Genomic DNA, 27,593 nt, shown 5'->3' on the forward strand with positions numbered 1-27,593 from the left:
GGGAGGGCAGGCCGGATTCCATTTGCTTCTGGAGACACGGTGAGTAATTTTCTCTTCCTTGACCATCTGGGGATTAGCGTGCCGGCCAGGTGTTCTAGGAAGCAGCCCTCTGGGAGTCTGCACAGAGCCCGGCTCCCTGGACAGCGGGCCCCGGGCTTGGGGCACGAGCGCACCCGGCAGCCTCAGGCCTCCCCCTGCCCCGTGTCCCGATCAGAGCCTCTTTGCGAAGCGGATTCCTTCTTCCCGTTTTCCCCCAGCACGAGATGGGGGTCCTAGCTGTGCTCATGCTGCCCTTGCTGCTCCTGGGGATCAGCGGTCTCCTTTTCATCTACCAGGAGGTGTCCAGGCTGTGGTCCAAGTCAGCCGTGCAGAACAAGGTGGTGGTCATCACTGATGCCATCTCAGGACTGGGCAAGGGTAAGCGAGCTCTGCCCCCTCTCGTGCCCACTCCTGCCCTGGAGGATGAGAGGCAACAGGGTGGCGTGTGGGTGAGCCCGCTGGGCAGGACGGGGGTGGATCGAGGCTGTGTTCTCTCCCAGCAGCTGTCATTAACCAGCAAGTGTCTTCTTTCTTGGAGGCTGCAGCTTTCTTGCCTGAGAAATGAGGGGACTGGAATATCTGGGGTTGCAAACTCACAGTCTAAGGGCCAACATCGGTCTGCAGACATGATTTGTTTAGCCTCCAGGGGGGTTTCTAGAAATTTTGAAATGCAAAGCCCTCAGCTGGGGCAGTGAACTGGTGAAGAGGCCAAACTTGGGGGTGGGGTTGAAGTCTTGGCTCCACCACTAACCAGCTGGTGATGCACTGCTCAGCCTTGGGTTTCTCATCTGAAAGCAAGGATACTAATACTTTCTGCCTCATAATGCTGTTGTGATGAATAAACGAATTAATAGATGGAAAGCACTTAGAACAGTGCCTGGAACTAGAGTGGGCACCCCTCAAGTGTCAGCAACGGTGATAATTATGCAGAACGTGCAAACACCAGTGTGCCACACACCCCACTAATCCCTATTGTCTCACACTCGGCCTGATTCTCTCAACCACATCACCTCCTGGCCTTGAAGGCATTTACGTTTGCAACTCCTGAATTAGATGGTCTCAGAGGGCCCTTCTGCTGGTGGCATGTGTGACATAAGAGACAGTAAATGCCCTTAGGTTTTTAAGATCCTCTCTCATCCCTAACAATGGTAGTGCAGCCCCATGTGTCCCATAGTTTGGGTATCATTTTTGCTGTTGTTTTTGTTATTTCTAATCAAATGTTGAACCCACTAGCCAAACACTCATTAGGTCACTCAACCAGTATCTGTTGAGTCCTCTACATCCTGAAATGAGCACTGCCCCTTCCAAAGAGGCCCGCTGGTGGGCTGGGCACCCACTCCCATGGTGCTACCATTATGAGAACATTTGTAACCTCCCATCCGGGAATTCTCTCGGATTCTCCTTCCCCTGGGCATCCCCAACAGCAGCCCATCTGCATCCTTCAAGAATGGGTTCCATTTCAGTGGGTGATCGACCTGGGTTCACCACATGAGATAAAAAACAAAGAGTAAGGCAGTAAAACTAGGTTCTTATGTGGCCCCTACGTGGGTCCCAGAAGCAGTTCCCAAGGAGGATATCCAACATCACTAGACTCAATACTCACAAGGGACACAAATTCCATCTTCCACAGGGACAAACCAGGCACACACGTTTGCCAGCCAGACCAGACACAAGACAACAGGGAGTAGTGGGTGCCCTGGGGAAATGGAGCAGAGACACCCACCCAGAGACATGCAGTCAGTCTTTGGGGAAGACCGTTCTTCAATCAGAACACGCCCGTCTAGCATCAGGACAGCTGCCAACCCGAGACCCCTTCATCGCCTTCATTCCCTGGCACCTCGATTGCTCCTTCCTTTTGGATGGTCCCTAAGGTGCTGGTTTCTGGGTTCCATGGCTCCTCACAGAAATATGCTACCGTTAGTGGCGTATCTGGGTATTTCTCAGTTGGTCCAGGGCACGGACGCTCTTGGTGAATGATGCACGGGTGTGTGAAAGGCATGTGCATTCTTATGCTCATGAATGAAGTGAATTACAAACGTCGATTAGACCTTGTTGGTTGAGAAGGCTGTTCTACAACTGTCCTGATTTTCTGTCTTACTGGACAGGACTTCTATCTATTGCTGAGAGATGTATATTTGGTTTAGTAGTCTTGTTTATTTATTTTTAAAAGTCTCATTCTACTATAAGCAAACATTGTACAAATCAGGTGCCCAGGAAATATATCTCAGGAGCACAACGGCATTTTCAGAGGAATACGGTCTAGTCTCTGTCATGACTAATGTCACTGCTCTTTTTCACTGTCTCTTACGGACTCACCCTAGAAAGAAATGCAAAGCAGAAGAAAATAAAGTCCGAGTATTTAGAAGTAACTTGAGAAGCTGGGCACGGGTGACCTTAAATAAACGCTTAGCCAGAACATGCTGCTGACCACAGCGATTCTGGGTTCAAAGTGCTCCGTTTCTCAGGTCCAAGGCAAGAAAAAAGTGGGGGGCACCAAGCGGATGATGTAGGCTACAACAGCCCACAGTACATGCCCAGTCCCACAGAACCTGACTGAACTCAGTGGGTAGCTCTGGACAGCATCAAGGAGCCCAGTTCCAAGCTGTCTCCTAGGGAAACCAGACAGATAGAGATCAGGACTGCTAACCCTCACCCCAAACCCACACAATTCGGCCAAGTCAGGGATGCGGTCACCTTGGACCCACTGTGTCTGCAGTGAGAGTGACTCTCAAAATACTTAACCACTGTACTTGAACTGCTTCAGAGACCACAGACCCTGCCTATGTTTCATCACCTCTAAGATGCACGGTTTTTCCCCTTTAAACGTTTCTGAAATTGAGCTAATTGTCTCTCAGTCAACGGCATCTTACAATTGTCACGGGCCATCCTTGTGCATTTTAATATCTCTGAAATCAGAAAGCCTCTTGCAGGCGGGTGGCATCTTAGGTTTGAGGAACTATGGAAGTAAGGGCTCCATGTATTAATATGTTTGCTAAGTGAAAAAGAACAAGCCTGGTGCCCACGTGCTTGATACAAGACATAGGTTGTGCTGAGCTGATAAAGAATAAAATAAGAACACCTGGGTATTATACCTAATGCCTGGCCTTGGCAGAAAGGACCCATTTGGGTGTGTGCCTTTGGGCTGCACCAAAGCAGTGATGCACCACTGGGCTCCAGCCTCCCGGGTCCACCTGGCAAAGGTGAGGTGTCAGCAGAGAAGGGGGGGAAATGGGTGATGGTAACAAATACCCATGGCTGCCTCTCCTAAGGAGGTCAAGGCCAGGGGTTTGGTCTGGCTCCTGGCCACAGACCCTCACCCTGCCCCAGTGGCCAGCCTGTAAGAGTGCCCGTCATCAGGGACAGTACAGCCCCAACCTGCTCCTTTGTCAGCAGCGGAACAAGGGACCCAACAGGAATGTCACCACTTGGGGTCCCTCCTGGCTTCACCACTCACCAGCGGTGGGGTGTGGGTGACTCCGCTCCGCTCACTGAACCACGCCCCTCTGGTTTGTGAAACATGACCTCCACGAATGCCCACACCCAGCGCAGCTGCAGCCGCCACTCAGAATTACAGCCCAAACGCGGGGAGGCTAGGCATTCTCCCTCCAGGTGAAGTTTCTTTTAGCGAATTCTGTCATTATAGGAACCACATATATTAAAGAGGATTTTTCAAGAAAAAAGAACCGAAAGCACACCCAGAACCCCACCCACTCGGGAACTCTTCATCCTATTTCCTTCCAGCAACTTTATGATGCTGAGATGTATAACCATCAGGGGGCAAGCACACATGGGGGGGGAGGGGTATAGGGAGACAGCCCACCCCGGTCTCTCAAATTCATGCAGAAGGGAAAGTCTTCCTTTGCATCTTGATTTAAAAAAAAAAAAAATCAGATAGTCTCGTAGCTTTTCTGATCACTATTAGATTATACCAAACCCTTTGGTCATGATAAATTCCCTAACATAGCTTTGATTCAGAAACTGCAGTGCCCAGTCCAATACATTGATAAACGTGTCCGTTTTCATTGAAGTTCAAGTTTCCTTCTCCCTTCCCGTAGCTGCCCCCAGCCCACCTAGGGCGAGTCGCCAGCCAGTTTGCTGCTCTTTGACCCCTCTGGGGGTGGAGGGGCAGGAAGGAGAGGAGAGAAGGAAGACAGGAAAAATTCTCACCTGACTTTCTTAGAAGCTGGCTTCGAGCTCCATGCCTGGCACACATTTAAAACCGAGTGGATTCTTTCTCCCACGGGCTCTACCGTGGGTCCTTCAGAGGCGCTCCCTGGGATATTCACCTGCACTTGCCGTGGGGCAGGTGCACTCCCCTCGCGCAGTCCCCACGCCACTCCTGGTTTGGGGCAGTCTGCTGCACCTACGCCCTGTGTTACATTCCCACTGCCCTTCTCAGAGGTCTTCTTGGGCAGAATTCAAAAGAGCTCCCAGCCAGCTCATGATCTGCCTCTGGTCCAAGTGGTTGTGGTGGATGGGAGGGTTCTTCAATAAAGAGACCAACCTCTGGGGCAGCCCCAGCTCTCCTCCCCCTGCTCTGGGATAGTTGGCGACGCCCATGAGATTTCCCAGGTGCAACTCAGACATCACTCTGGGCTCCCGGCTTTGGGCAACTCACAGTGTGTGTTCAAATGGTCCATCTCTTCTCTGTAGGATGGAGATAAGGGGCAAAAACTCACCTAACAGTGTTCTCTCCACAAACATCCTCTTTCCAAGTCCCCTCTCTCCTCTGCCTTATCCGTTTGCATCCTATTAGGAGTAAAGGGTATTCATGAAACAGGGTTTCAGTCATTTTCTTTGAATATCTGCATCTTGGACTGTCACTTTGGAATTTTATATCTGATCTTGGAAATTCCAATTTTAAATCTTGTTACATAATCATGGGTGCAATTTAACATCCAATAACACACACACACAGAGTCAAGTGTTATGGCACTGTGTTAGACACACTGTTTGAGTCTTTTTAAAAAAACTTACTATATTGTGAGATTTCCATGTCGGTAGACCCATTTCTGCAACATCAGTTTTTTTTTTTTTTTTTTTTTTTTTAAACATCTTTATTGAAGTATAATTGCTTTACAACGGTGTGCTAGCCTCTGCTTTACAACAAAGTGAATCAGTTACACATATACATATGTTGCCATATCTCTTCCCTCTTGCATCTCCCTCCCTCCCACCCTCCCTATCCCACCCCTCTAGGTGGTCACAAAGCACCGAGCTGATCTCCCTGTGCTATGCGGCTGCTTCCCACTAGTTATCTATTTTACATTTGGTAGTTGCAACATCAGTTTTAAAGCCTTTGAAATAACTGATATATAGATACACCATCATCTACCTAACCAACATCTCCAACTCTTTATTATTATGATATTGAGATAAATAATATTTTAACTATTCCATGCAGACATTCTTAATTATCTCCTTAGAATAAATGCCCATAAATAAAATAACTGGGCCATGCTTACTTTTAAGGATTCTTTTAATTTTTCTTCCGAAAGACTGTAGCAATTTACACTACAACCAGCAGTGAATATGTGATTATTACCAATTTTGTTTTGATTGTCATCTTTTAATTTGCACTTCTTTATTATTGGCATTGAACTTCTATCTTCTGTGTATTAGCTCTTTGTGTTTTTGTGAATTGCTTACACATCTCACTAGCCAATTTCTTTATTAGGGCCTTTATTGATTTACAAGAGTTCTTTGTGGATTAAATAAATTAACCCCTTTTCTGACATATGTATTATAAATAGGTTTCCTCAATTTATCTCCCTCTTAATTTTTATTTATGTTTTCTTCTGTAAGGAAGGTTTTTTTTTTTTTTAAGGATAAAAACCTGTAAATAATTTGTATTATTTCTTCCTTCAGTGCTGTGCTTAAAAGATCTTTCCCCAAAGCAATATATCTCTGTTTTCTTCTAGGTCTTTTATGGTTCTATTTTTACGTTTAGTTATTTAATACATTTGGTATATTGTACCTAGATTTTTTCCCTCTCAAATAGTTATCCAGTGGGCCAAAAACTTCTTTTAAATAATATGCTCTTTTCCCACTGATTCCACGTGCTAACTTTACCATATGCTAAATTCTTATGAATACTCGGCTCTATTTTTTTTTTATAAATTTATTTATTTATTTATTTATTTTTGGCTGTTTTGGGTCTTCGTTGCTGCGCGCGGGCTTTCTCTAGTTGCGGCGAGCGGGGGCTACTCTTGTTGCGGTGCGCGGGCTTCTCATTGCGGTGGCTTCTCTTGTTGCAGAGCACGGGCTCTAGGTGCACGGGCTTCAGTAGTTGTGGCACATGGGCTCTAGAGCACAGGCTCAGTAGTTGTGGCGCACGGGCTTAGTTGCTCCACGGCATGTGGGATCTTCCCGGACCAGGGCTTGTACCCGTGTCCCCTGCATTGGCAGGTGGATTCTTAACCACTGCACCACCAGGGAAGCCCACTCGGCTCTATTTTTAATCCATATTTCTATCTATACTGGAAACACTAACAACGCTTTCATCTCTGCCGCTCTGTAATATATTTTAATAACTGATAGTCCACTCCCAGTATTGTTTATCAAAATGTTGTTTGGTTTTCTTGCATATTTATTATTCCAAGTAAAGTTTGTAAGTTATTCCAAATAAAGTTTAGGATCTTTCTGTCATTTTCCAAGACATGCTGGGATCTTGATTTACTGCATCAAATTCACTTGGAGATGGATTGACATCTGTATTGAATTTTGCCAGCCACAATCGTCAGGGACAGCCCTTTTCTCAATAAAACACCTACATTTAGAGAAATCTTCCATTCTCTATGATCCTAACAATTCAAGGTGACATTGTTCACACAGTTATTTCTTTTTTATAAATTTTATTTATTTATTTATGGCTGCGTTGGGTCTTCGTTGCTGTGCGCGGGCTTTTCTCTAGTTGTGGTGAGAGGGGGCTACTCTTCGTTGCAGTGAGCGGGCTTCTCATTGCGGTGGCTTCTCTTGTTGCAGAGCACGGGCTCTAGGCACGCGGGCTTCAGTAGTTGTGGCTCGCGGGCTCTAGAGCGCAGGCTCAGTAGTCGTGGCGCACGGGCTTAGTTGCTCCATGGCATGTGGGATCTTCCAGGACTAGGGCTCGAACCCGAGGTCGAACCTGCATTGGCAGGCGGATTCTTAACCACTGCACCACCAGGGAAGCCCCACACAGTTATTTCTTGATTCAAGTTTCCCTTTGTCAGCAGAACTGACCGCAGCTTCCCCCAACCACATCTGTTTCTAGACCTCACTGAGACCTCCCCTCCCTAGAGCCTTCTCCTTTCCTTCTCTATCAGCCCCTCCTGCCTTCACTCCTGCTCCCATCTGGCTTAGGCTGAATGGTCCAGCACATCAATTGCTCCCTCTCCAATACCACAATTCCCCTGCCCACAATGCCTACTTATCAAACCCCTGCCAACTGTCCTGTCCAGCTGGCCCCCTTCTCTCCACCTGCTCCAGTTGTTCAGACTTGCAGGAGAAAATCACACAAACATAAGATCACTTAGAGCCATGGCACACAGGATTTCCAGCCTCTAGTGGGCACCCAGTGCTGCCCAACTACCCTTTGGCATCCCCAGGCAGCCCGGGTCACCAGTGCTTGGTGTAAAAATGGGACAGTAATAGCTACTCCCCTGTAGTAGGTGTTGTTGGTGCCCCTCCTAGATTCCTGTACCTGGCCAGTTCATCCATCCCCAGGTCCTATGAGTGTTGGTGGCCATGGCTCATAGACTTGCCCTCTGCCAGTGGACACCCTTTGTACCCACCCCCGGAGGGAGGCAGCACACCATCAGTGACTGGTTGACACACGTGTACAAAAGACAGTCCCCTTGCATCCAGGTGGGACAGCCTTGCAGCTGGGTTTACAGTCCAGAGCCTTCCTTGGGTCCAGCCAAAGCTAGACTTTACCTGAGACCACATCCTTCCCCTTCACCTATGCCATGCCCTTAATCCCTGACAGATTTTCTCTGAAGAGCGCTCCCTGAATTAATCCTGGCCACCTGAATCCCTGTCTTAGATTCTGCTTTTAGGGAACCCAACCTAAGAAACTGCTGCATGGGATGACTGTGAGAATTAAATGAGCTAATATATGTAAATCCCTTTCAATAGCTCCTCAAGCAAGTAAACTGTCAAAATCTGTTAGCTTTTATTGTTCTTAAATATCACTGTTATTGCCACATAAGAATACTTGTATCTACCAACTACTTCCCAGTTAAGAACATTGGGTGAGGGACTTCCCTGGCAGGCCAGTGGTTGAGACTCCACACTTCCACTGTAGGGGGCACAGGTTCAATCCCTGGTTGGGGAACTAAGATCCTGCATGCTGAGCGGTATGGCCAAAAAAAGAAAAAAAAAAGAACACTGGGACATTGGGTGAGTCAGAAATTCGTCCAGAGTAAAAGTTACTAGACAGCAGGCAGGTTTCCTTTCTTAATAAAAAGAACCCTGGTTGGAGTATCGACCCACAGAGAAAATGTGGAGGAAACTAGTGACATTTGGTCTGAAAAAACGTGGCAGCTGTCTCCAATATCTTCAGATTGACATATATTTAGAGCTGTGCTTCTGGGGGTCTTGTTTGATGGAGTCATCTTTCTGTCCAGTTTAAGAAAGAATGTCCTAATAATCAGAACTACCCAATGGAGGAGGGGTTATTTCACACCCCTGTGAGATGCCCTTCACAGGAGGCAACCATGCTGAGGCTGGAAACAAGAAGAAATTCCAGAGGCAGTTGAATGCAATGACCTCTAAAGGAACTCATGGCTCTAAGGCTTTTGAATTCTTTGAATCCTTGAATCTGTAAGAAAGAGGGGCTCCCCATCAGTGGTTTCACCCACAGTGTGTCCTGTCCTCCTTCCTTCTTCCCCTCAGAGTGTGCTCGGGTGTTCCATACCGGCGGGGCCAGGCTGGTGCTGTGCGGAAAGAGCTGGGAGAGGCTTCAGAGTCTATACGATGCCCTGATCAGCGTGGCTGACCCCAGCAAGGTAAGGCCTTCTGGCAGCCGGCATGGGCAACCCCTGGACACCCTTAGCGTTCATTGCTTGTTACAGAGCAGCTCTTTCGGTGAAATTTGGGTGAAATTTTGCTTTGGGAAAATGTAATTTTTTAAAATGTACTTTTAAATTTTTAATTTTATTTATTTTTGGCTGTGTTGGGTCTTCGTTTCTGCACGGGCTTTCTCTAGTTGCGGCGAGCAGGGGCTACTCTTCGTTGCGGTGTGCGGTCTTCTCATTGCAGTGGCTTCTCTGGTTGCGGAGCACAGGCTCTAGGCGCGCGGGCTTCAGTAGTTGTGGCGCGTGGGCTCAGTAGTTGTGGCGCAGGGGCTTAGTTGCTCCGAGGCATGTGGGATCTTCCTGGATCAGGGATTGAACCCGTGTCCCCTGCACTGGCAGGTGGATTCTTAACCACTGCGCCACCAGGGAAGTCCTGGGGAAATGTAATCTTGACACAGGTAAGTCTGCCCACTTGGGGGTTGGCTCATTTTGACTCCTCATCGTGCCTCTAGCCTCTGATCCTCCCCACCCCCCATTCTACTTAAGTCAGACTCAAAGAGGATCCAGAAAGTATGGTATGTCACAGATATGGGCTCTGTTTATAAACACTCATGGCTGATTTTTTAAATAATACTTCAAATAATATTTCCTTCAAAGAGGGAGTTCCCTGGCAGTCCGGTGGTTAGGACTTGGCGCTTTCACTGCCATGGCCCAGGTTCAATCCCTGGTCAGGGAACTAAGATCCCGCAAGCCAAAAAAAAAAAAAAATTTCCTTCAAAGAAATCAGGGAAGTGAAGTCCCCTTCCATGAAGTTACACAGGAGGTGAACACATTTCAATGCAGCTGGGGTTTTCAAAGCATTTCTGGAGCATTGTTTAAGAAATTGCTTTCAGGGGCTTCCCTGGTGGTGCAGTGGTTAAGAATCCGCCTGCCGATGCAGGGGACACGGGTTCGAGCCCTGGTCCGGGAAGATCCCACATGCCGTGGAGCAACGAATCCCGTGTGCCACAACTACTGAGCCCACGTGCCACAACTACTGAAGCTCACACGCCTAGAGCTGGTGCTCCGCAACAAGAGAAGCCAAGGCAATGAGAAGCCCATGCACCGCAACGAAGAGTAGCCCCTGCTCGCCGCAACTAGAGAAAGCCTGTGCGCAGCAATGAAGACCCAATGCAGCCAAAAATAAATAAGTAAATTTATTTGAAAAAAAGAAAAAGACATTGCCTTCAGAGAGTTCTCTTCAGGATTTTTTTTTTAAAATCTTTTCCCTTGATGTTGAATTTGATTTTGGAAATAGCCAAAAATCATTCAGAACTAACTCTGGTATTTGAGGAGCTGGAGCAACCAGGATAACACAACGTACTCCAAGGTATGTTTCTTGGGATCTTATTAGGTATTGGTTATTAAGTAGTAAAAACGAGGTTCTGAAGTCAATTGTGTGGGAAATACTGAGTTAGGCCAAGCTTGTCTGACTAATTTCTTTACTGCAGAACTTTTCAGAGCCTTTGCTATGCAAATCTGCATTGTGTTATCTCCAAGAAGAACATATAATAGTCTGTATTTCCTAAGCAAATTTGACCAGGGAACCTTTTTTTAAGGCTGTATCTCAGGGCTAGTGCTTGTCAAACACCGGCATTGCATTTACCATATGGTAACATCAATTTTTCCATCTGTATCCCTTCTAACCCATGAGAATCTTGACGATATCAAATGTTTAGGGCTGAACACAAATGCCTGGCACATAGATGGTGCTCCAAAAAAATTGTGTTGAGTGTGTGATTTTGGCCAAAAATTAAATGTGGCTACAAAGTACTGGGCAGATTCTCTTGTGGCTTGGAAGCCAGTCTGAAAGCAATTTCCAAAAAGGAGCTCAGAAGTGTTATAAGAAATGACATCACCAGCAGAATCGATGCATGGCCTCCACTTGGATTTCTCAGGTCTGGCCCCTTGACCAGAAGTTCAGACTTATGACTGCATGTTTGTGTGTTGGGAATGTTGTTGTTGCTCTGGTCCCCAAGGATGCATTTTCTCCATCAATTTCCTTCCTCCCAGAGTCATCTCTGCTTCTTCCTCATCATTTGTTTGTAGTCATTCCATGAGCTCTGAGTTTCAAAAGGGGTGGCTCTTAGATTGAAGGGTCCCAAGGTCTGCGGGGATGTACCCACATGTGCCTTGACTCTCTCATTGATCCAGCAGACTTTCACCCCAAAGCTGGTCCTCTTGGATCTCTCGGACATCAGCTGTGTCCAGGATGTGGCCAAAGAGGTCCTGGATTGCTATGGCTGCGTGGACATCCTCATCAACAATGCCAGCATGAAGGTGAAGGGGCCTGCCCATAACATTTCTCTGGAACTCGACAAAAAGATCATGGATGCCAATTACTTTGGACCCATCACACTGACCAAAGGTCTCGTGAGTTTGACCTTCCCACTGGCTGCTAGAAAGGGCTCTGTTATATTTCCAGACAGTCACCCAATTCTGGATGGAGCCTCCAGCCCCTCTTTCAGAAAAATCCCTGCTTATTTGGTGAAAGCTTTTAGCATCTGACTGTAAATGTTGATGAAAGAAAAGGGATTGTGAAAGTCTCTGACTGGTATATTCCAACCTGCCTCTCCATTAAGCCCCCTCCCCAAGCCCTGCCCTTTTCTCCTCTTTTCTTACTCATATCCATGGCTCCCCTCCAATCCCACTCCACATCTCTGGACCATGGTCTTCATCCCCTGCAAATCTTTTACTATATCGACCTTGTGGTTGATCTGCTCCTAATCAGGACAGTTGGTCCAAGGTGGAAAAAGAGTTTATCTGCAAGAGACCCAGAATACTGTCAATCCCTTTGCAGAAACAGGAAGGCAGGAGGACATCTCCCTTTTAAAGGTAAAATGGTGGTTCCTGTGTGGAGATTTCTAAGGGTCAAGTTCAAATGCAGATCTGAAGCTGGGGTTAGGGGTGTTGCTAGAGATGACATGGAATAGAAGCAAGAGTTGAAGCCCTCCTCCCACCCCAAATAAAGTTTATCGAAGCTGAAGCACAAAAGGGAGAATATAAGCATGGAGAATGTCTACATGGAGGGAGTAGTGTGTTTGGCAAAGGCTGAGAAAGCATGATCTTAGAGCTGCCTTCTCTACGGCCAGAATCTCCATGATAATGGGATTCTGAGAGCTGTGATAGCTGAAGGGAAAGAAGTGCTGGGAGCAGAAAGATGACTCCCCAGAGCTTCTAAGACGATGCCCCAGAGATCACAGTTTCCTCCAGCCCAGTCACTGTGGACACACCAAGCAGGCCAGCCAAGGTGTGTCCTTCACTCAACCTCTGAGAGCTCAGGTTCCCTGGCACCACGGTGAGGAATGCAAACTTAAGTCTTCTGATATTTTTTGCCATCTCCCTATTCAATCTGTGCTATTATTACTCCATATCTTTTTCTAAATTTCCTCATTGGTAAATTAATTCAATTCAGGAGGAAATCTTTACCATAAATTAAAAACCCCTTTCCCTCTCCATCAGTACAAGAAAACCTGAAATCAGAACAAAGTAGTAAGTTCTCCCAAAACAAAGGGCTGAGGTCTTTCCTCTCTTTTTTTAAAAAAGATTAGCACATGCCAGAGAAGTATTAAAGACCCATTGGAACCAACTTTCCTACTGGAAGCAATAGGACAATTGAAAAGGGATTACCTTTCTCACTATTGAAATCAGTGTCACTCCATGCACATGGATGGGTCATTTAAAATCACCCAGGGACTCCCCTGGGGGTCCAGCGGTTAGGACTCTGCACTTCCACTGAAGGGGGCCTGGGTTCGATCCCTGGTCAGGGAACTAAGATCCTGCATGCCACGTGCAGCGAGGCCAAAAAAATTAAATAATAAAATAAAATAAAATAACCCAGCAATTCCCCAGTCGAGCCCAGCCCACTCTTAGGAAACACTGGATAAGTGGTAACCAGGGTCCATTCCAACTGTGTCCCACTGTAACCTAACTGTCAGGGAGGTAGAGGAGCCCTCCTTGATGAGGGGAAGGGCTCTGCCTGATGTTGCCTGACTCAGCCTCAGATTTGTAACCGTGGTTCTTTGTCCTGTGCTTCCCAGCCCTGCTCCCCAGCATGATCTCCCGGAGGACCGGACAAATTGTGTTAGTGAATAACATCCAAGGGAAGCTTGGAATCCCGTTCCGTACAGCCTGTAAGTTGCTAAGACAAACGTGTTTCGTCCTATGTTATGTGTCTTATAAGACAAGAGATGTGTGTCTAGGACTAGGCATGGGGTTACACTGGGGAAGAGGAAGAGGGTCCAGAGATGAAAGCATCTGTTGGCTTTTCTTTCATCCCTTCAGCTCCTATTTTTGACCATCTACAGCACACAGGTGACTATGGGAGATAAAGATAAGCCCTTCCCTCAGCACCCAGAAGCTCACATCTCACAGGCGGTCAGGACACGTCCTGGCTGGACACGATCAATGCCAGATCAAGGTCACGCTCCTGACATGGGTGCACAGCCCCAGCTCAGATGCCCCCTGCTCTGTAAAGATGCCCCTGGAGAGACAGGAACGATTACAACTGGGAAAGAAAGGAGGGGTGCACATCCCAAAAGGGGAGAGAGATGGAGAGGTTCTGAGGAAGGAGGAATGAGAAAAGGAAAGGGACACAATTCCAGGGGAGGCGAGAGAGAGAATTCCAAAGGTGAGACTCCTCTAAAAAGTCCAAGGAGGAGAGGGACTACTCGGTGTATGTTCCTGGGACCCAACTGGGAGAATTCTGGAGACATTCCCACCTCCCGTGAGGTAGGATGTGGGAGGGCGGGGGAACATGTCTCATACGTTTCCTTATGGCCCGAAGTACCATGCACAAAACCGGGGCTGGGTAAGTAAGTGTCTGGTGGGTAGAAAGGTGAGAGGGAGAGAGGAATGAAGAAAGGGTGGGTGGGGTGGCCTGATGTAGTCTTCTGGGGCCACCACAACAAAATACCACAGGGACTTCCCTGGTGGCACCGTGGTTAAGACTCCCCACTCCCAATGCAGGGGGCCCGGGTTCAATCCCTGGTCAGGGAACTAGATCCCACATGCATGACACAACTAAGGGTTCGCATGCCATAACTAAGGAGTCGGAGAGCTGCAACTAAGGAGCCCACCTGCCACAACTAAGACCTGGTGCAACCAAATAAATAAATAAATATTAAAAAAAAAAAAAAAAAAGACCAGGTGGCTTAAACAACAGAAATGTATTTTCTCACAGCTCTGCAGGCTGGAAGTCCAAGATCAAAGTGTGGGCAGGCTTGATGTTTCCCGAGGCCTCTCTCCTTGGCTTGCTGATGGCCTGCTCCCCAGGTCCTCACATGGTCTTTGTGTGTGGGCACCCCTGCCGTCTCCTGCTCTTCTTATAAGGACACCAGTCCGATTGGATTAGGGCACCACCCTAACAGCCTCATTTTAACTTAATTACCTTTTAAAGGCCCTTATCTCAAAATACAGCCACAATCTGAGATACTGGGGTTAGGACTTCAACATCTGAATTTGGGGGTGGGATACAATTCAGCCCATCATATCCCCCTCATAGTGTTTTACTTTCCTTTTCTCGTTTGCATTAGTTAGGTTAAGCCGACGGTGCCATAAAGACCTTTATTCCTCCTCCATATAACTGTCTAAATGGGATGGCCCAGCTCAGCAGGCATCACTGCTCCTCACGGTCACTCGGGGGCCCAGAGTCGTGCCAAGTCACAGCTTTGCCATCATTTTCCACGTGGTCAAAGCTAGTTCCCATCCCACGTGGGTTCCTGCTGGCAAGAAGAGAGCATCCTGCCCCTACAGCCCTGCTCACATCCTGTTGTCGAGAAGCCAGTCACATGCTTACCCCCTCGCTGCAAGGGATGCTGGGAATTGCAGTCCGCCTGTGGGCCCAGGATGGGGAGAAGCATAGAGCTGGGTCCGCACAGGGCAGTCTTTGCCACGTACCTCATTCCCTCTCTGCCCCAGCCCATCTAGAACCTCACCGCTATTCCTCCTACTCACAAACATACATGTCATTTTCAGCAGGTGGATTACTTTCCACTTGCTCGCTGCCTTCATTCATTCAACAAACAGCAATCGAATGCCTAGAACCAGGTGCTGGGGACACAGACAGCAGTGACATGATACAATGTGGCGCAGGCAACAGAACTGGCCCTTTGGCCTCCAACCAACATGGAACCCAATGCACTGGTTTCCTTGGAACCTTTCTTTCTTTCTTTCTTTTTTTTTTAATTAATTAATTTATTTTTGGTTGCGTTGGGTCTTCATTGCTGCCCACAGGCTTTCTCTAGTTGCGGAGAGCGGGGGCTATGCCTGGTTGTGATGCATGGGCTTCTCACTGTGCGGGCTTCAGTAGTTGTGGCTCGTGGGCTCTAGAGCGCAGGCTCAGTAGTTGTGGCACACGGGCTTAGTTGTTCCGAGGCACGTGGGATCTTCCCGGACCAGGGCTCGAACCCGTGTCCCCTGAATTGGCAGGCAGATTCTTAACCACTGCGCCACCAGGGAAGTCCTAGCTCCTGCATTCTTAACCCTGATGGCCTCAGGACCTTGGAGAAATCACTCTCTCAGGGAATCAGCCTTCCCGGCTGAAATGTTTTATATATATTTTCTCACTTGGATAGGGTGATATTATCCCCACTTTATTTATTTATTTATTTATTTATTTAGCCCATTTTATCGGTTTTTAATTTTACTGAAGTATAGTTGATTTACAACGTTGTGTTAGTTTCTGCTGTACCAAAAAGTGACTCGGTTACACACATACATCCTCTTTTTCATATACTTTTCCATTATGGTTTATCGCAGGATATTGAATATAGTTCCCTGTGTATTATGCCCATTTTAAAGATAAGAAAACTGAGCCTCTTCAGGTAAAAATGAGTCACTTGCCCAAAGTCACACAGCGGGCAAGTGGCTAAGTTGGATTCCGTCTCATCACTGCATCTGTCCACTGCTTCACAAGGGCTCTCTGTCCTCATCTATGAAGCGAGGGGCAGGTGACTTGAGGCCTCTCCCAACGGAGCTTGCAGGGATGTGTGTCCCCAAGGCCCCTCCTGGGAAGCACAGCGGGACCCACACCCACCCCTCGCTGGTTTCTCTTCCAGACGCCGCCGCCAAGCACGCGGCGCTCGGCTTCTTCGACTGCCTGCGGGCCGAGGTGGAGGAATACGACGTCGTCGTCAGCACCGTGAGCCCCGCTTTCATCCGCTCCTACCACGTTCATCCAGGCCAAGGAAACTGGGAGGCCTCCATCTGGAAATGTGAGCTTTCAGAGCGAAGCCAGAGGGACAGGGGCCGCGGAAGGCTCCGGGGGGGGGGGGGGGGGGCGGGGTCCAGGGGGGCGCTCCTGAAGCATGAGACTGGGGACGGTGGGGCCCCTGCACCCAGCTAACAGTGGGGAGGGACCCCAAAACGTAGGTCCTGAGGCACCAGGTAGATGGAATCCTAACCTGCAATCAGCAGACCGAAGCCAGGTTGGGCTCCGTCAATCACAGGCTCTGTGACCTTGGCCACTGGGACTGCCCGCCTCTGGGCCTGTTTCCCATGTGGAATAGCCAGGATTTGGTCTTCGAGAACTTCCTGTTCCCCTTGCCCTAGAAGGCAGCACAGAGAAACTCAAGAGTCTGGCCCTGACTGCCTGCATGTGAAGTTCGCCTCAGTCACATATTAAGCAACTCCCTTCATCTCTCTGCCTCCGTTTCCCCTTTGGAAAATGAGGGCTGATGGTGATACCTAACTTGTAGACTCACAGGCAAGACTGAAAGTTGCAGCTCATAGAATCCTGAGTGGTCTGTAAAGGCACCTATGATCAGTATTCTAGAATGCTCTACACAGAGCAGCTATCCCCTGCCGGAGGCTCTATCTACATTAGGGAATCAAGATGAATCAAGACGTGGGCAAGAGGTTCCAGGAGGCTCTGGACAAACACAGCTTCGCAACAATTGTAAACAACAGCCCCTTCATACATCCGGCACCTTCCTATCTTCTAAGCTCTTTCTCATCCCCTCCGACGGCTCATAACCATCCTGGGATGTTAACGGGGCAGGAAACTGCGCCTACTTTACAGATGTGGAAGCTGAGGCGCAGCGGGTAAAGTGCCTCCCCAAGGCGCACGGCCAGCAGACGGCAGGGTTGGTCCCGAGACTGGGACTCCAGAAGCGCACACCCGTCCCCACCCCGGGGGGGCGGTGGGGGGCGGGGCTCTGACCACACCCCTCCTCCCGAGGCTATAAGCCCTGCCCCCTCCTGGTGGCTTCTCAGTCTTTTTCAGGAGGCTGACCTACGGGGTGCACCCCGTGGACGTGGCGGAGGAGGTGATGCACACCGTGAGACGCAAGAAGCAAGAGGTCTTCCTGGCCAACCCCATCCCCAAGGCCGCCGTGTACATCCGCACCTTCTTCCCTGAGGTTTTTTTTGCCGTGGTGGCCTGTGGGGTGAAGGAGAAACTCAACGTCCCAGAGGAGGGTTAACTGCAGGGGGCCAAAAGGGTCACCCCGCGGGGAATAAAGGCTTCACGGGCAGTTGCGGGATCCTCCATTCTCTCAGCACTTGGGGCCCCAAACAGTTCCCCAACCTGCGCACCACCTGTGGGAGTTGTTCACCATCCCAGTGAGGATGGCCTGGCGTTCAGCCCAGTCGCCCTGGGCCCCTGGGTGTCTCCCACGTGACTTTCCCAGGACACACTTCCAGAAGCTTCTCGACCCTATAGAGTGACAACCCGGCAGAAAAACAGGAACCATAACGGGTCCAACTCCCAAATACTCGCACTCCCACTGTGGCCATCAGCCTGCCCAGGACCTCAGAAAACCACCTCCATTTTACACAAGGGTGACCTGCCCACTCTGCCCCCAACCACAGAAGCTGAACTTGGCAACTCCTTAGGGCAGCCCTGTGAAACTGAACTTTCTGGAATGATGGAAATAGTCTGTCATCTGCAGTGTCCAGTATGGCAACCACCAGCCACGTATGGCTGTTGAATACCTGAAATGTGGCCTGTGCAACAGAGAAACAGAATTTTCAATTTTATTTAATTTGAATTAATTTAGCTTTAAATAGCTGCATGGGGCTAGCGGTTCCCAGCTTGGCAACACAGCAGAGCTGTAATCCTCGGTCCTGGCAGCATATCAGAATCAGCCCTTTCCCTGGACTTAATTGGTCCAAAGAGGAGCCCAGGCACAGCTGCTTAAGGTGCAACAAATCTTGAGAACTTCTGCCCCAGGGCATCCAGCTCATTCAAGCCTCTTCTTACATTCTCAAAGCAAAATTCATTTAAAACTGCCATCCTTGTTGTTGGTGGGTGTTTCTCTTAGTGTTTCTTAAACAAAAGAGTTAATGATTCTTCAAATCTTGGAAAGTGTAGGGTACATTGTTTGCACTAGTAATTGTACCTACTGATTCAAACTTTTCTAATATTTACAGATGAAAGAGGGCTCAAATTTCCTCCCTGAACCCAAGCCATTTACAAAATTAACACACGCGGTACACGTCTGCATATATATATATATATATATATATATATATATATATATCCCTGAATTTAAAAAGCAAAATGTCCAGGATCGCGTGATCACCAGGGAACCCAGGCTACCTCAGGATAAGGCTGCTGGTTGGGATGCGTCACCAGAATTTAGGAGGGACAGCTGAGGCAGGGCAGGCCTAGGGTCAGCAAGATGACCTTCTATGTTATTACTGCTGTTGGGTGTTGGGATCCTAGAGGTGCTTAGGCCAGAATGATGGAGGGTCGGTAGGGGCTGGGAGGTGGGGGACAGACAACAGCATCGGGAAAACGACTGAAATGTGATAGGTGGCCAGAGACAGAGACGGCAGCTTTGGGGCAAGAATGGCTGGAGCCAGGGCCGCAGGCAGCCAGTCCTGGGGTCGCACCAGGGCTGGGCTCCAGGTCTAGCTTCACCACACCCCAGCCCCAGGCCTGGGGTCCTGACCCACTCTCTTTGGGGCTCTGCCTCCTCTCAGGTTGGAGTGGGGCTGAGGGGACCATCCTTTGGTGGTGGGAGTAGGGGTGGACGGGCCGAGAGGGACTGCCTCTGGGAAGCATCCACACGGCCACCAAGCCGAATTCTGCGAAAGCGAAGACTGGAAGACTCCAAGGTGGGGGAAGACCTCAGACCCCTGGGATTCCCCAAAAAAAGCCACGTTGAATGATGGCTCAGGAAGAAGGACCTTCGTGTCAGTGGGTCTGCTCCGCTGTCCCTGCAGCCAAACAGGGTCAGAGACCTGCAGGTGGACGCAGCCACAGCAGGACTGAGTGGCTGGCCCCCCCAAACTCCCTTAAGTTTAATTTCCTGTCCGTGGACTTTGGTCTCCCTCTGACTGGATACCCCCTATTGCCTTTAGGATGTCCCTGTGTCCACATAGGCCTGCTGCCCTCTCAGGATGGGGCATCTCACCAGCCTAGCAAATGAGAAAACCTACAACCCTTAGGCTGAAACATATGGGAAATTTTTTTTAAGTTGTGGGGGGAAAAGCATCATGCAATAAGAGGAATGGCCACCAGGTGTCACTGTGGCTCCAAACCTATTTTATAGCTTCCTCCTCTGAACAGAAATCCAGCACAGCAGAGCAGTAACAAGCCCACAAAATTGCATGCAATTCATCATCTCCAACGAGCATTCCCCTCCAAGATCCCATATGGTCTTCACATCAACCCTGAGTCACTGGAACAGCCGACAAATCTATTTCACGGATGAGAAAAATGAGGGTGGTCATGCTCTGTGGGACACTCTTGGCAGAACGAGGGCAGCCTGAAGGCGGTTGGTTAGCCCCTTGGGACACAGAAGGACTGGACCTCAGAGGCCAGTGACCACCCCAGACCACAGAGTGAACCAAAACACTGATTCACCCAAGTAAAGAAAGTCCTATTTCAGGTATAGTTAGATCTAGGCGTCCAAAGGATGCCACCAGGATTCAGGGTTTTTGTTTGTTTTGTTTGTTCTTTGTTTTGTTTTGCCATCTCTCAACAACATATTCTACTGGGTGGGCTTCATTCTCAACAGGCTCTCCCCATCTTCACGACAAGATGGACACCAATACCTCCAGGCTCACATCCTATAGACTTAGAAGCCAGATAGCAAAAGATTCCTCTTTCCCCCTAGTTCCAACACCCACCTGGTCATGTAGCCATCTTGAAACCACCACGTGTGTCTGATTGCTCAAGCCCGGGCCACGTGCCCATTCCAGGGCTGGAGAGGTGGGGCAGCTCTGTCTGATGGACAGAGTGGGGAGGGAGTGATTTCCCAAGAGAAAATTAAGATGCTCTTACAAGAAGAAAGGGAGAACACACTTACAGGCAAAACAAGCCTTTCTTTGTAAACGCTCATCTCTGGAGAAGACAAGGGAACTTCTAAGCATTTACCACCTACCTGCTACCTTACGAGGAACTTTAACACGTCACCTTATGCAATGCTCCCAGCAAGCCTCCAAGACCAACATTAATGGTTCCATTTCTACTGGTGAAGAAAACAGGCTCAGAAAGCTGGGTAGGTAATCAAGCCCAAATCACAGAGCTGGTCAATGGCAGAGCTGGGATGTGGGTGGAGATGGCTGGAGCCCTTGCAGCTGAAGATGACCAATAACCTATCAGTCCCTTTCATCTTAGAACTGGGTGAGGTTTCCAAATGTAGGGTCAGATCACCCCCACCTTCCTGGTGTACCCTGGTCAACAGTGGTATTGGGGGAACTCTGGGTTGCAAAGTCAGTCAAGGAGTTTCCATTACAAAGGCTGAGGTACAGTGGGGAAGTTTGGTCTGGATTGGCTGGTGCTCTGTTGCCCAAAAGGGAAATGTCCAAGTATATAAACAGTAGAGGAATCTGGAGGATTTAGCAGATGCTTTTGGTGCCCTGTGACCCATCCCCCCACCCCCTGTCCCCAGTGTCAGCGGTAGCTATGACGAAAGGCTCCCACACCTGCCGACAGCATTCCAGCTCACCTCTCCACTTCTCTGCCCTGCGGGGCTTTCTCTAAAGCCTGAGGGTCCCTTCAACCCTTGCAGGTGCAGTCCTGAATTGCACAAGAGTTAATGTCCCTCCGGGGGCATTGTTCACCCAGCAGGGGACAGGAGTTGGTGGGCAATGACCCAACCTCTCACACTTCGGAGGACAAATCTGAAGCACCTTAGAAGAAGTGTTTTGCACACACAGCAAGTGCTATCGAAATGTTCGTTAGCTGCAACTATTACATGTTATTGTTTGCAGTAAAAGATGTAATCAAGTCAGCAGGAGCTCGGTTAACTCACCATCCCTGTGTCTGTTCACGACAGGTGGTGTCCTGCTGACAGGATCTGGAAAGCAGGATGGAGCTAGCATATACCTCTGTTTGTTCCCAGAACTGTAATTCTGTAACCTGTATAGATTACGATCTCCTCTCCACTAGATGTTCTTTCTCCTCTGGCCCTTGGAGCTTCTGACACCCCCAGTATGACTTCCCAGCCCAAGATTCTGGACTTGCAAACCCTTCCTTCCGCTAGTGGAAGAGAGTGGAGTGGAGGATAAAGCAAAGCAGTCCCAGACCTGGAGGACACGCTGGGAGTCAGGAGGGAGTTATCACCACCAGACCAGGGTCCATGCCTCAGGAGCAGGGAAAGGTCCAGGCAGGGTACCTGGGCTTCCAGAGGAGGATGGGAGACCATTTCTGCCACGCTGAGCTAACTCAATCGCTGGCCATGCTTATATCTGACTCAGTGGCTTTCAACCTGCCTCAAACTCCAATTTACAAATGTCCAAGAGCAGCTCTGTAGTTTGAGAAAAGCATCCAAGTATTTCTGCCATGCTTCCTCCCGAAACATCCCTTGACCAGGTGGCCACAGCGTACACTCAGATGCACGGTCAAGGTTGGAACCATGCCTCCAATCTGGGCAGAAATCTAACCCAATCTTTTCCCATGCTGTGTTCTCCCAGCCTTCCCTACCAGGTCCCTCTAGACGGGGAAGCAACCTCAGGGAAAGGGTTACCAAGGAACTTCAGGCATCCTTGTTGAAGATGTGGGATGGCAGATATAACTACCAGCGTCTATGTGTAATTGCCTCTTTCTATTCCAAATTCATAGCCTAGGGCAAATGCTCCAATCTGTGGTGTATTACAGAGAAAGCTGCTAACAGTTGGGACCTGCTCATGATATCCAAGGGTATTCGAAAGGGAGAAGCCTGGGGATGCACATCTGAGTCACAACCCAATCCCTTAGGGGACAAAGAAAGTGAGGCTAGGCTTAAGAAGAGCATGGGAGTGAAAGATGACAAATGAGTGTCAACAGAGGAAAAAGAACCAAATACAGCAGGAGGACTCCTAGACTCCCATCACCCAAGAGGGCACGGACAGCTACGTCTTCCCCAGCATCAGTTAAGACTTGGGCTTCCCTGGTGGCGCAGTGGTTGAGAATCTGCCTGCCAATGCAGAGGACACGGGTTCGAGCCCTGGTCTAGGAAGATCCCACATGTCGCGGAGCGATTAGGCCCGTGAGCCACAATTGCTGAGCCTGCGCGTCTGGAGCCTGTGCTCCACAACAAGAGAGGCCGCGATAGTGAGAGGCCCACGCACCACGATGAAGAGTGGCCCCCACTTGCCGCAACTAGAGGAAGCCCTCACACAGAAACGAAGACCCAACACAGCCAAAAATAAATAAATAAATAAAATTAAAAAAAAATAATAAAGCAAATAATTAAAAAAAAAAACAACTTGAAGAAAACACGGACTTCTTTTGAAATGCAAGCACGTGGGTCTGCTGATACACACATTGCCCTCTGGGGTCAGGTGGCAGGTCCCCGTGCTTTCTCCTTCTGTCATCTCGGTTCCTTCTATCTTGGAACTGTTGCTCAAAATTACGTAGCCTTTCTCATGGGGAATAAAAAAGAACCTCATTCTTCCTTCTTAAGAAAAGAACAGTAGCAGAGACCCAGCAATGAGTCATGCTGTGTATATGAGGAAAAACTTAATTTTTGGAGTCGGGTGTCTTAAACAAATGGTTCCTATCAGAAAGGAAGTATTTCTAGAAAATGGACTGTTGAACTACAGACTCACCAGTAACCTCACCTGTCGAGCCCCAGGATTGGGATCAGCTTTAGCAGCTTCCCTGTAAGAAGTGAGGGGATATTTGTTAGAAGAGCTACTGAAAAGTGTGCAAAGCGCTAGGAAACAGAGGACAGTCAACTTGGGACAGGCTGGGACCCGGGACCCTCTACTGCAGTGCTTGCACCTGGACAAACGTCTCCTCCAGCAACAGAATACAAAGAAACTATAAGGGGCTAAAAATACCTGCACGCATGCGCAGTTTACGCAAATTATGAACAAGAAGATACAAAAAGGTCAAAACCCAACTGCCACTTCTGAGGGGCGGGGAGGAAAAGCAGGGTCCTGTGCATGACCCCTGCACACGCCACCACCAAAGGGGGTGGGCAGACCACCTGAGCCACCGCTCCGGCCTGACCCACTGATCCGTCCCCACCCTCACCCCATTTAAGGGACCAGCCCACCCTCCTCGGAGAGTGAGCAAGGGCATCTGTTGCTTGTTTTCGCTCCCTCCTGATGCTGCACGAGCCCCAATAAAGCCTTGCCTGAATTCCTCCTCCAGCCTCTCATCAATTTCTATTGATTAAGGAGTCCAAGGACCCTAGTCGGTAACAAAGTGATGGTCCATTGATACAGACTCAGACTCTCTAGTCCTTGAAAGTACATGCCCTCCAGAGACCTGGGGAGACTTCTATTTCCTTAGAGAACAGCAAATCATTTTAATTAAAAGCACTTAAAATTTTCAGAGACAACTCAATCAATGGCTTTCTGATATCAACAGCAACGAGTTTAGATAACAAACAAGGACCTACTGTATATACAGGGAACTATACTCAGTATTTTGTAGTAACCTATAAGGGGAAAGAATCTGAAAAAGAATATACCTATCTATCTATCCATCTATCTATCATCTATCTATCTGTATAACTGAATCATTGTGCTGTACACCTGAAGCTAACATGACATTGTAAATCAACTATACTTCAATGTTAAAAAGTGGTTAAATGGTAAAAAAAAAAAAAAAAAAAGCAATGAGCTAAGTTTATGCAGCAGAAACAAAACAAGATTTGTCTAACCTGAATAATTCAGACAGTCATTTGCATGTTTCACAGATGAGCTTTTATTAAAATTGTACATAGATCTCATAGTTAATTTTTTTTAAAAAAGAACTTCCTTTTTCCCCAGTATCAAAATAGTTATCTTTTTTAAATACCTTGAAAAACTTTAATACAATTATTTTGTTATATATTAAATACTCTCCTAAAATCTCAATCATTTCTCTCCCACCTCATTATCCTAGAATCCTGCTTTAGTGTCACTATCACTTTTTTTTTTTGGCATCCTTAATGCTTTATCCCAGAGAAGCATCAAGAGGAAAAGAAGATTTTCCTGTTAAGTCTGCTATTTCCCAAAAAAAAAAAAAGTTTAAATAGGAGAAACCAATGACAATATTTGATTTGATACTGAAGATTCTTATTAACGAGGCTTCCTCACAGAGTTATGCTCTATGTTTTGCCCACATCCAATCATTCCCTAGTAAAAGTACTCAGGCCCTGAAATTTAAACGAAACAGCAGTTCTTGCCTCGAAATGGTTATGCTGACCCACCAGCGCCCTCTTGTGGTCTGGTGGCATAAAAGCAGCCAACAAGGTATTTTTGGAATTAGGTGTTGGAAATCTAGATGCGGAGACCAAAAAATGTTTATTTTCAGGGGTCACAAGACAACTGTCTTCCCCAAATCTCACTCTCAACACAGGCTGCCTACAGGTGCTCAGTGCAGAGTCACGAGGATGCCAGCTCCACACGTCACTGGAACACACACCATCAGAAGCTGGACTCGGGCAACGTTTTCTTCCGACCTAAGGAGAGCGTGTGGTACTTCACCTTTGGCAAGGTGCCGAAAGACGTCTGCTCCCCGGGGACACTCCTCTGTGATGTGCCAAGGGCAGTGGCCCTCGGGAGCCTGCCGGCCTTGCGAGGGAGGCGCAGAGAGCTGGGCGCTGACCGGACATCCCTCTCCAGGGGGCTGGCGGGGCCCCTGGCCAGGCTCTCTCGGATCCTGAGGGATGGAGACGAGCCTCGGGCCTGCTCAGCCACAGCTGGGCTCTGCCTGCCACTCACCGCCTCTGCCCTGTCACTCTTCCTGCTCTCCCTCTTCCAAAACACAGACCTCAGAAAGGTGAGGGTTCCCTGTGGGCATCTGTCTGCCTCGGGGTCCCTTCTCTCCACATTAGCCCTCATCTTGCCAAAGGTATTTGGGCAACTGTCTGCGCTGTTTCTAGATAACGTCGCAGCGCCGGAAGCCTCCTTGGGAGAGGGTGTTTGGCCACTGCTCCCCGCCAAGCCACTTCCCTTAGAGCTTGTGGTCCTCTGGCCCTCCGGCCGGGCTCGTTTCCCGCCCTCCATTGAGGACATCACTGTGACGGGCAGGTCAGACTGTTTGGGCAGCGTGATATCCTGACTTGCGTTTTCCTTGAGCTTCCTTGCTGCGTTCGGGCCATCTGAGTTGCCAGGGACCGTGCAGCGGCCGGGGTGGGCCGAGGGGCAGGGCGCTTCGGCCAGCTCTCTGTCGTCGGCTCGCCCGCTATCTTCACCCTTAGCAGAGAGGGTGGCGTTTGCCTTCTCATCCCCACCAGCAGTGCCCGTCAGCAGCGGCACGATGGACTGGCTCGTGGACCGAGGTCTCCGTCTGGACTCCAAGTACTCTACCAGCTCGATGGATGCACCCAGGGGTTTCTCCCTGGGGCCAAAAGACCACCGGAGGGGCATGGTCTTGAAGGTCCCCTGCTTGGCTCGGGAAGGGGTGGGCACCTTCATGCTGATGCTGCGGCCTTGGACACCCCGTGCCAAAGGCCTGGACTCCAAGCCTCCTGAAAGAGACACCAAGAGCATCAGTGCCCGAGTATCCCTCCGGCTGCAGTAAGAGTAGCTGCAAGGCCAGTCCGTCTAACAAGCACTGACCATGCATGTCTGATGGATCAGGCACTGTCCTGGGTGCTGGAGACACAGCAGTGAACAAGACATTATGGTTCCTGCCCTCGGGAGCATCACTGTTTTCACCCACAGTTCCATGGAATCCATTTATATATTTGAAGCCACAGGGCAAGCCAGTGCCAACGAAGGTAGCTGCATGCCAGGCAGTGCAGACTCCCGAGAAAACTCAGTCTCTGAGGCAGCTAGCCTAAGATTCAACATCATTTTCATTCATCTTTATATATGGCCATGAAACAGAATGCTCAGCAAAAGTCCCTGCTTTTTCAGGTCAAATTAGGTGCTTGTACTTTTTCCAATGCACAAGTCTCAGATATTCTACCTTGGGCTAAAAATGAGAAAAAGGAAAGACGAGAAAAAGAAAAGTCTTGTGTGTTTCATTCCATCAGAACTGCCAGCTATACCTCCATTGTGTGTTTTGCAACACCCGTATATAGTTAGAAAGATGTTTTTGATATATATTGCTAAGAGCGAAATAGAGTCTAGAAAAACACAGAGTAATCCAACTTGCAAAAATATATACACACGTATATGTGTAGATGTGTGTGTATGTGCATGATGTGTGCATGTGAAAACATACAAAGAAGTATGGAGAAATAAATACTCCATACTTAAATAAATAAAATGAGAAGGTGTAGAGGGAACCATGGGGGTGCTGTGTATTTCTGATTTTCTTCTCAATTCTTTCCTAAATCTCAACATTTCTAAAGGGAACAGACATATACCCAGGTTGTGTATTTTTTTTTTAAGACACAGTCAATCAGTTACCCCAAAAAATTCTATTTACAATAGCATCAAAAAGAATAAAATACTTAGGCATTAACTTAACCAAGGAGGTGACTTGTACACTGAAAACTAGAAAACATTGCCAAAAGAAATGAAAGACGATGTAAATAAATGGAAGCACATCCTGTGTTCGTGGATTGGAAGATTTAATATTGTTAAAATGCCAATGTTACCTAAAGCGATCTATGGATTCGATGCAATCCCTATGAAAATCGCCGTAAGGTTTTGAACAGAAATAGAAAAACCCATCCTAAAATTCATATGGAATCTCAAGGGACCCTGAATAGCCAGTCACCAAAAAGACACATACTATATGATTCCACGCTATGAAGTATTCTGAGCAGCTAAAATCAGAGAGACAGAAAGTACAAAGGTGGTTGGGGAAGGAGGGAATAGGGAGTTGGTGTTTAACAGGTATGATAGAGTTTCAGATTTACAGATGAAAAGAGTTATAGGGATGGTGGTGCTCATAGGCCACACGACAACGTGAATGTACTTCAGACCACTGAACTGTACACTTAAAGATGGTTAAGATGGCAAACAAAGTCTGTTATGTGTTTTTGGTTTTTTTTTTTTTCCCCCCTGCCTTGTGGGATCTTAGTTCCCCGACCAGGCATTGAACCCGGGAACATCAGCAATGAAAGAGCAGAGTCCTAACCACTGGACCGCCAGGGAATTCTCTGTTATGTGTATTTTAACACAATTAAAAAGAAAAAAAAAAGTTAAAAAGTCACTGGCCACTGTACCATTAAGACACTTGATTTATGAGAT

The 27,593-nt window shown here is 48.3% G+C and overlaps 2 protein-coding genes across 4 annotated transcripts in view; one reads left to right on the forward strand and one right to left on the reverse strand.

The window, feature by feature from the left end:
- Positions 1-263: 263 nt before the first annotated feature.
- DHRS7C (dehydrogenase/reductase 7C) lies at positions 264-17,497 on the forward strand. 2 transcript variants are annotated; one of them, XM_061175064.1, is made up of 6 exons: positions 264-417; positions 8,914-9,026; positions 11,229-11,442; positions 13,115-13,207; positions 16,133-16,288; positions 17,289-17,497. In XM_061175064.1, the coding sequence occupies exons 1-6, from the start codon at positions 264-266 to the stop codon at positions 17,495-17,497; spliced, it is 939 nt and encodes a 312-aa protein (XP_061031047.1). The 2 variants fall into 2 exon arrangements, with proteins under 2 accessions (XP_061031047.1, XP_061031048.1); XM_061175065.1 differs by having other exon boundaries at positions 11,232-11,442.
- Positions 17,498-24,229: 6,732 nt separating this feature from the next.
- USP43 (ubiquitin specific peptidase 43) overlaps positions 24,230-27,593 on the reverse strand; it is a 61,494-nt gene continuing 58,130 nt past the window's right edge. For both annotated transcript variants that reach the window (XM_061175063.1, XM_061175062.1), the window contains exon 15: positions 24,230-25,915. In XM_061175063.1, coding sequence (XP_061031046.1) covers positions 24,870-25,915 — 1,046 coding nt within the window. In that variant the 3' untranslated portion in view covers positions 24,230-24,869. The remainder of the gene's footprint in view (positions 25,916-27,593) is intronic.

This window comes from Eubalaena glacialis, chromosome 19 (genome assembly GCF_028564815.1).
Source record: "Eubalaena glacialis isolate mEubGla1 chromosome 19, mEubGla1.1.hap2.+ XY, whole genome shotgun sequence".
NCBI classification, from domain to species: domain Eukaryota; kingdom Metazoa; phylum Chordata; class Mammalia; order Artiodactyla; family Balaenidae; genus Eubalaena; species Eubalaena glacialis.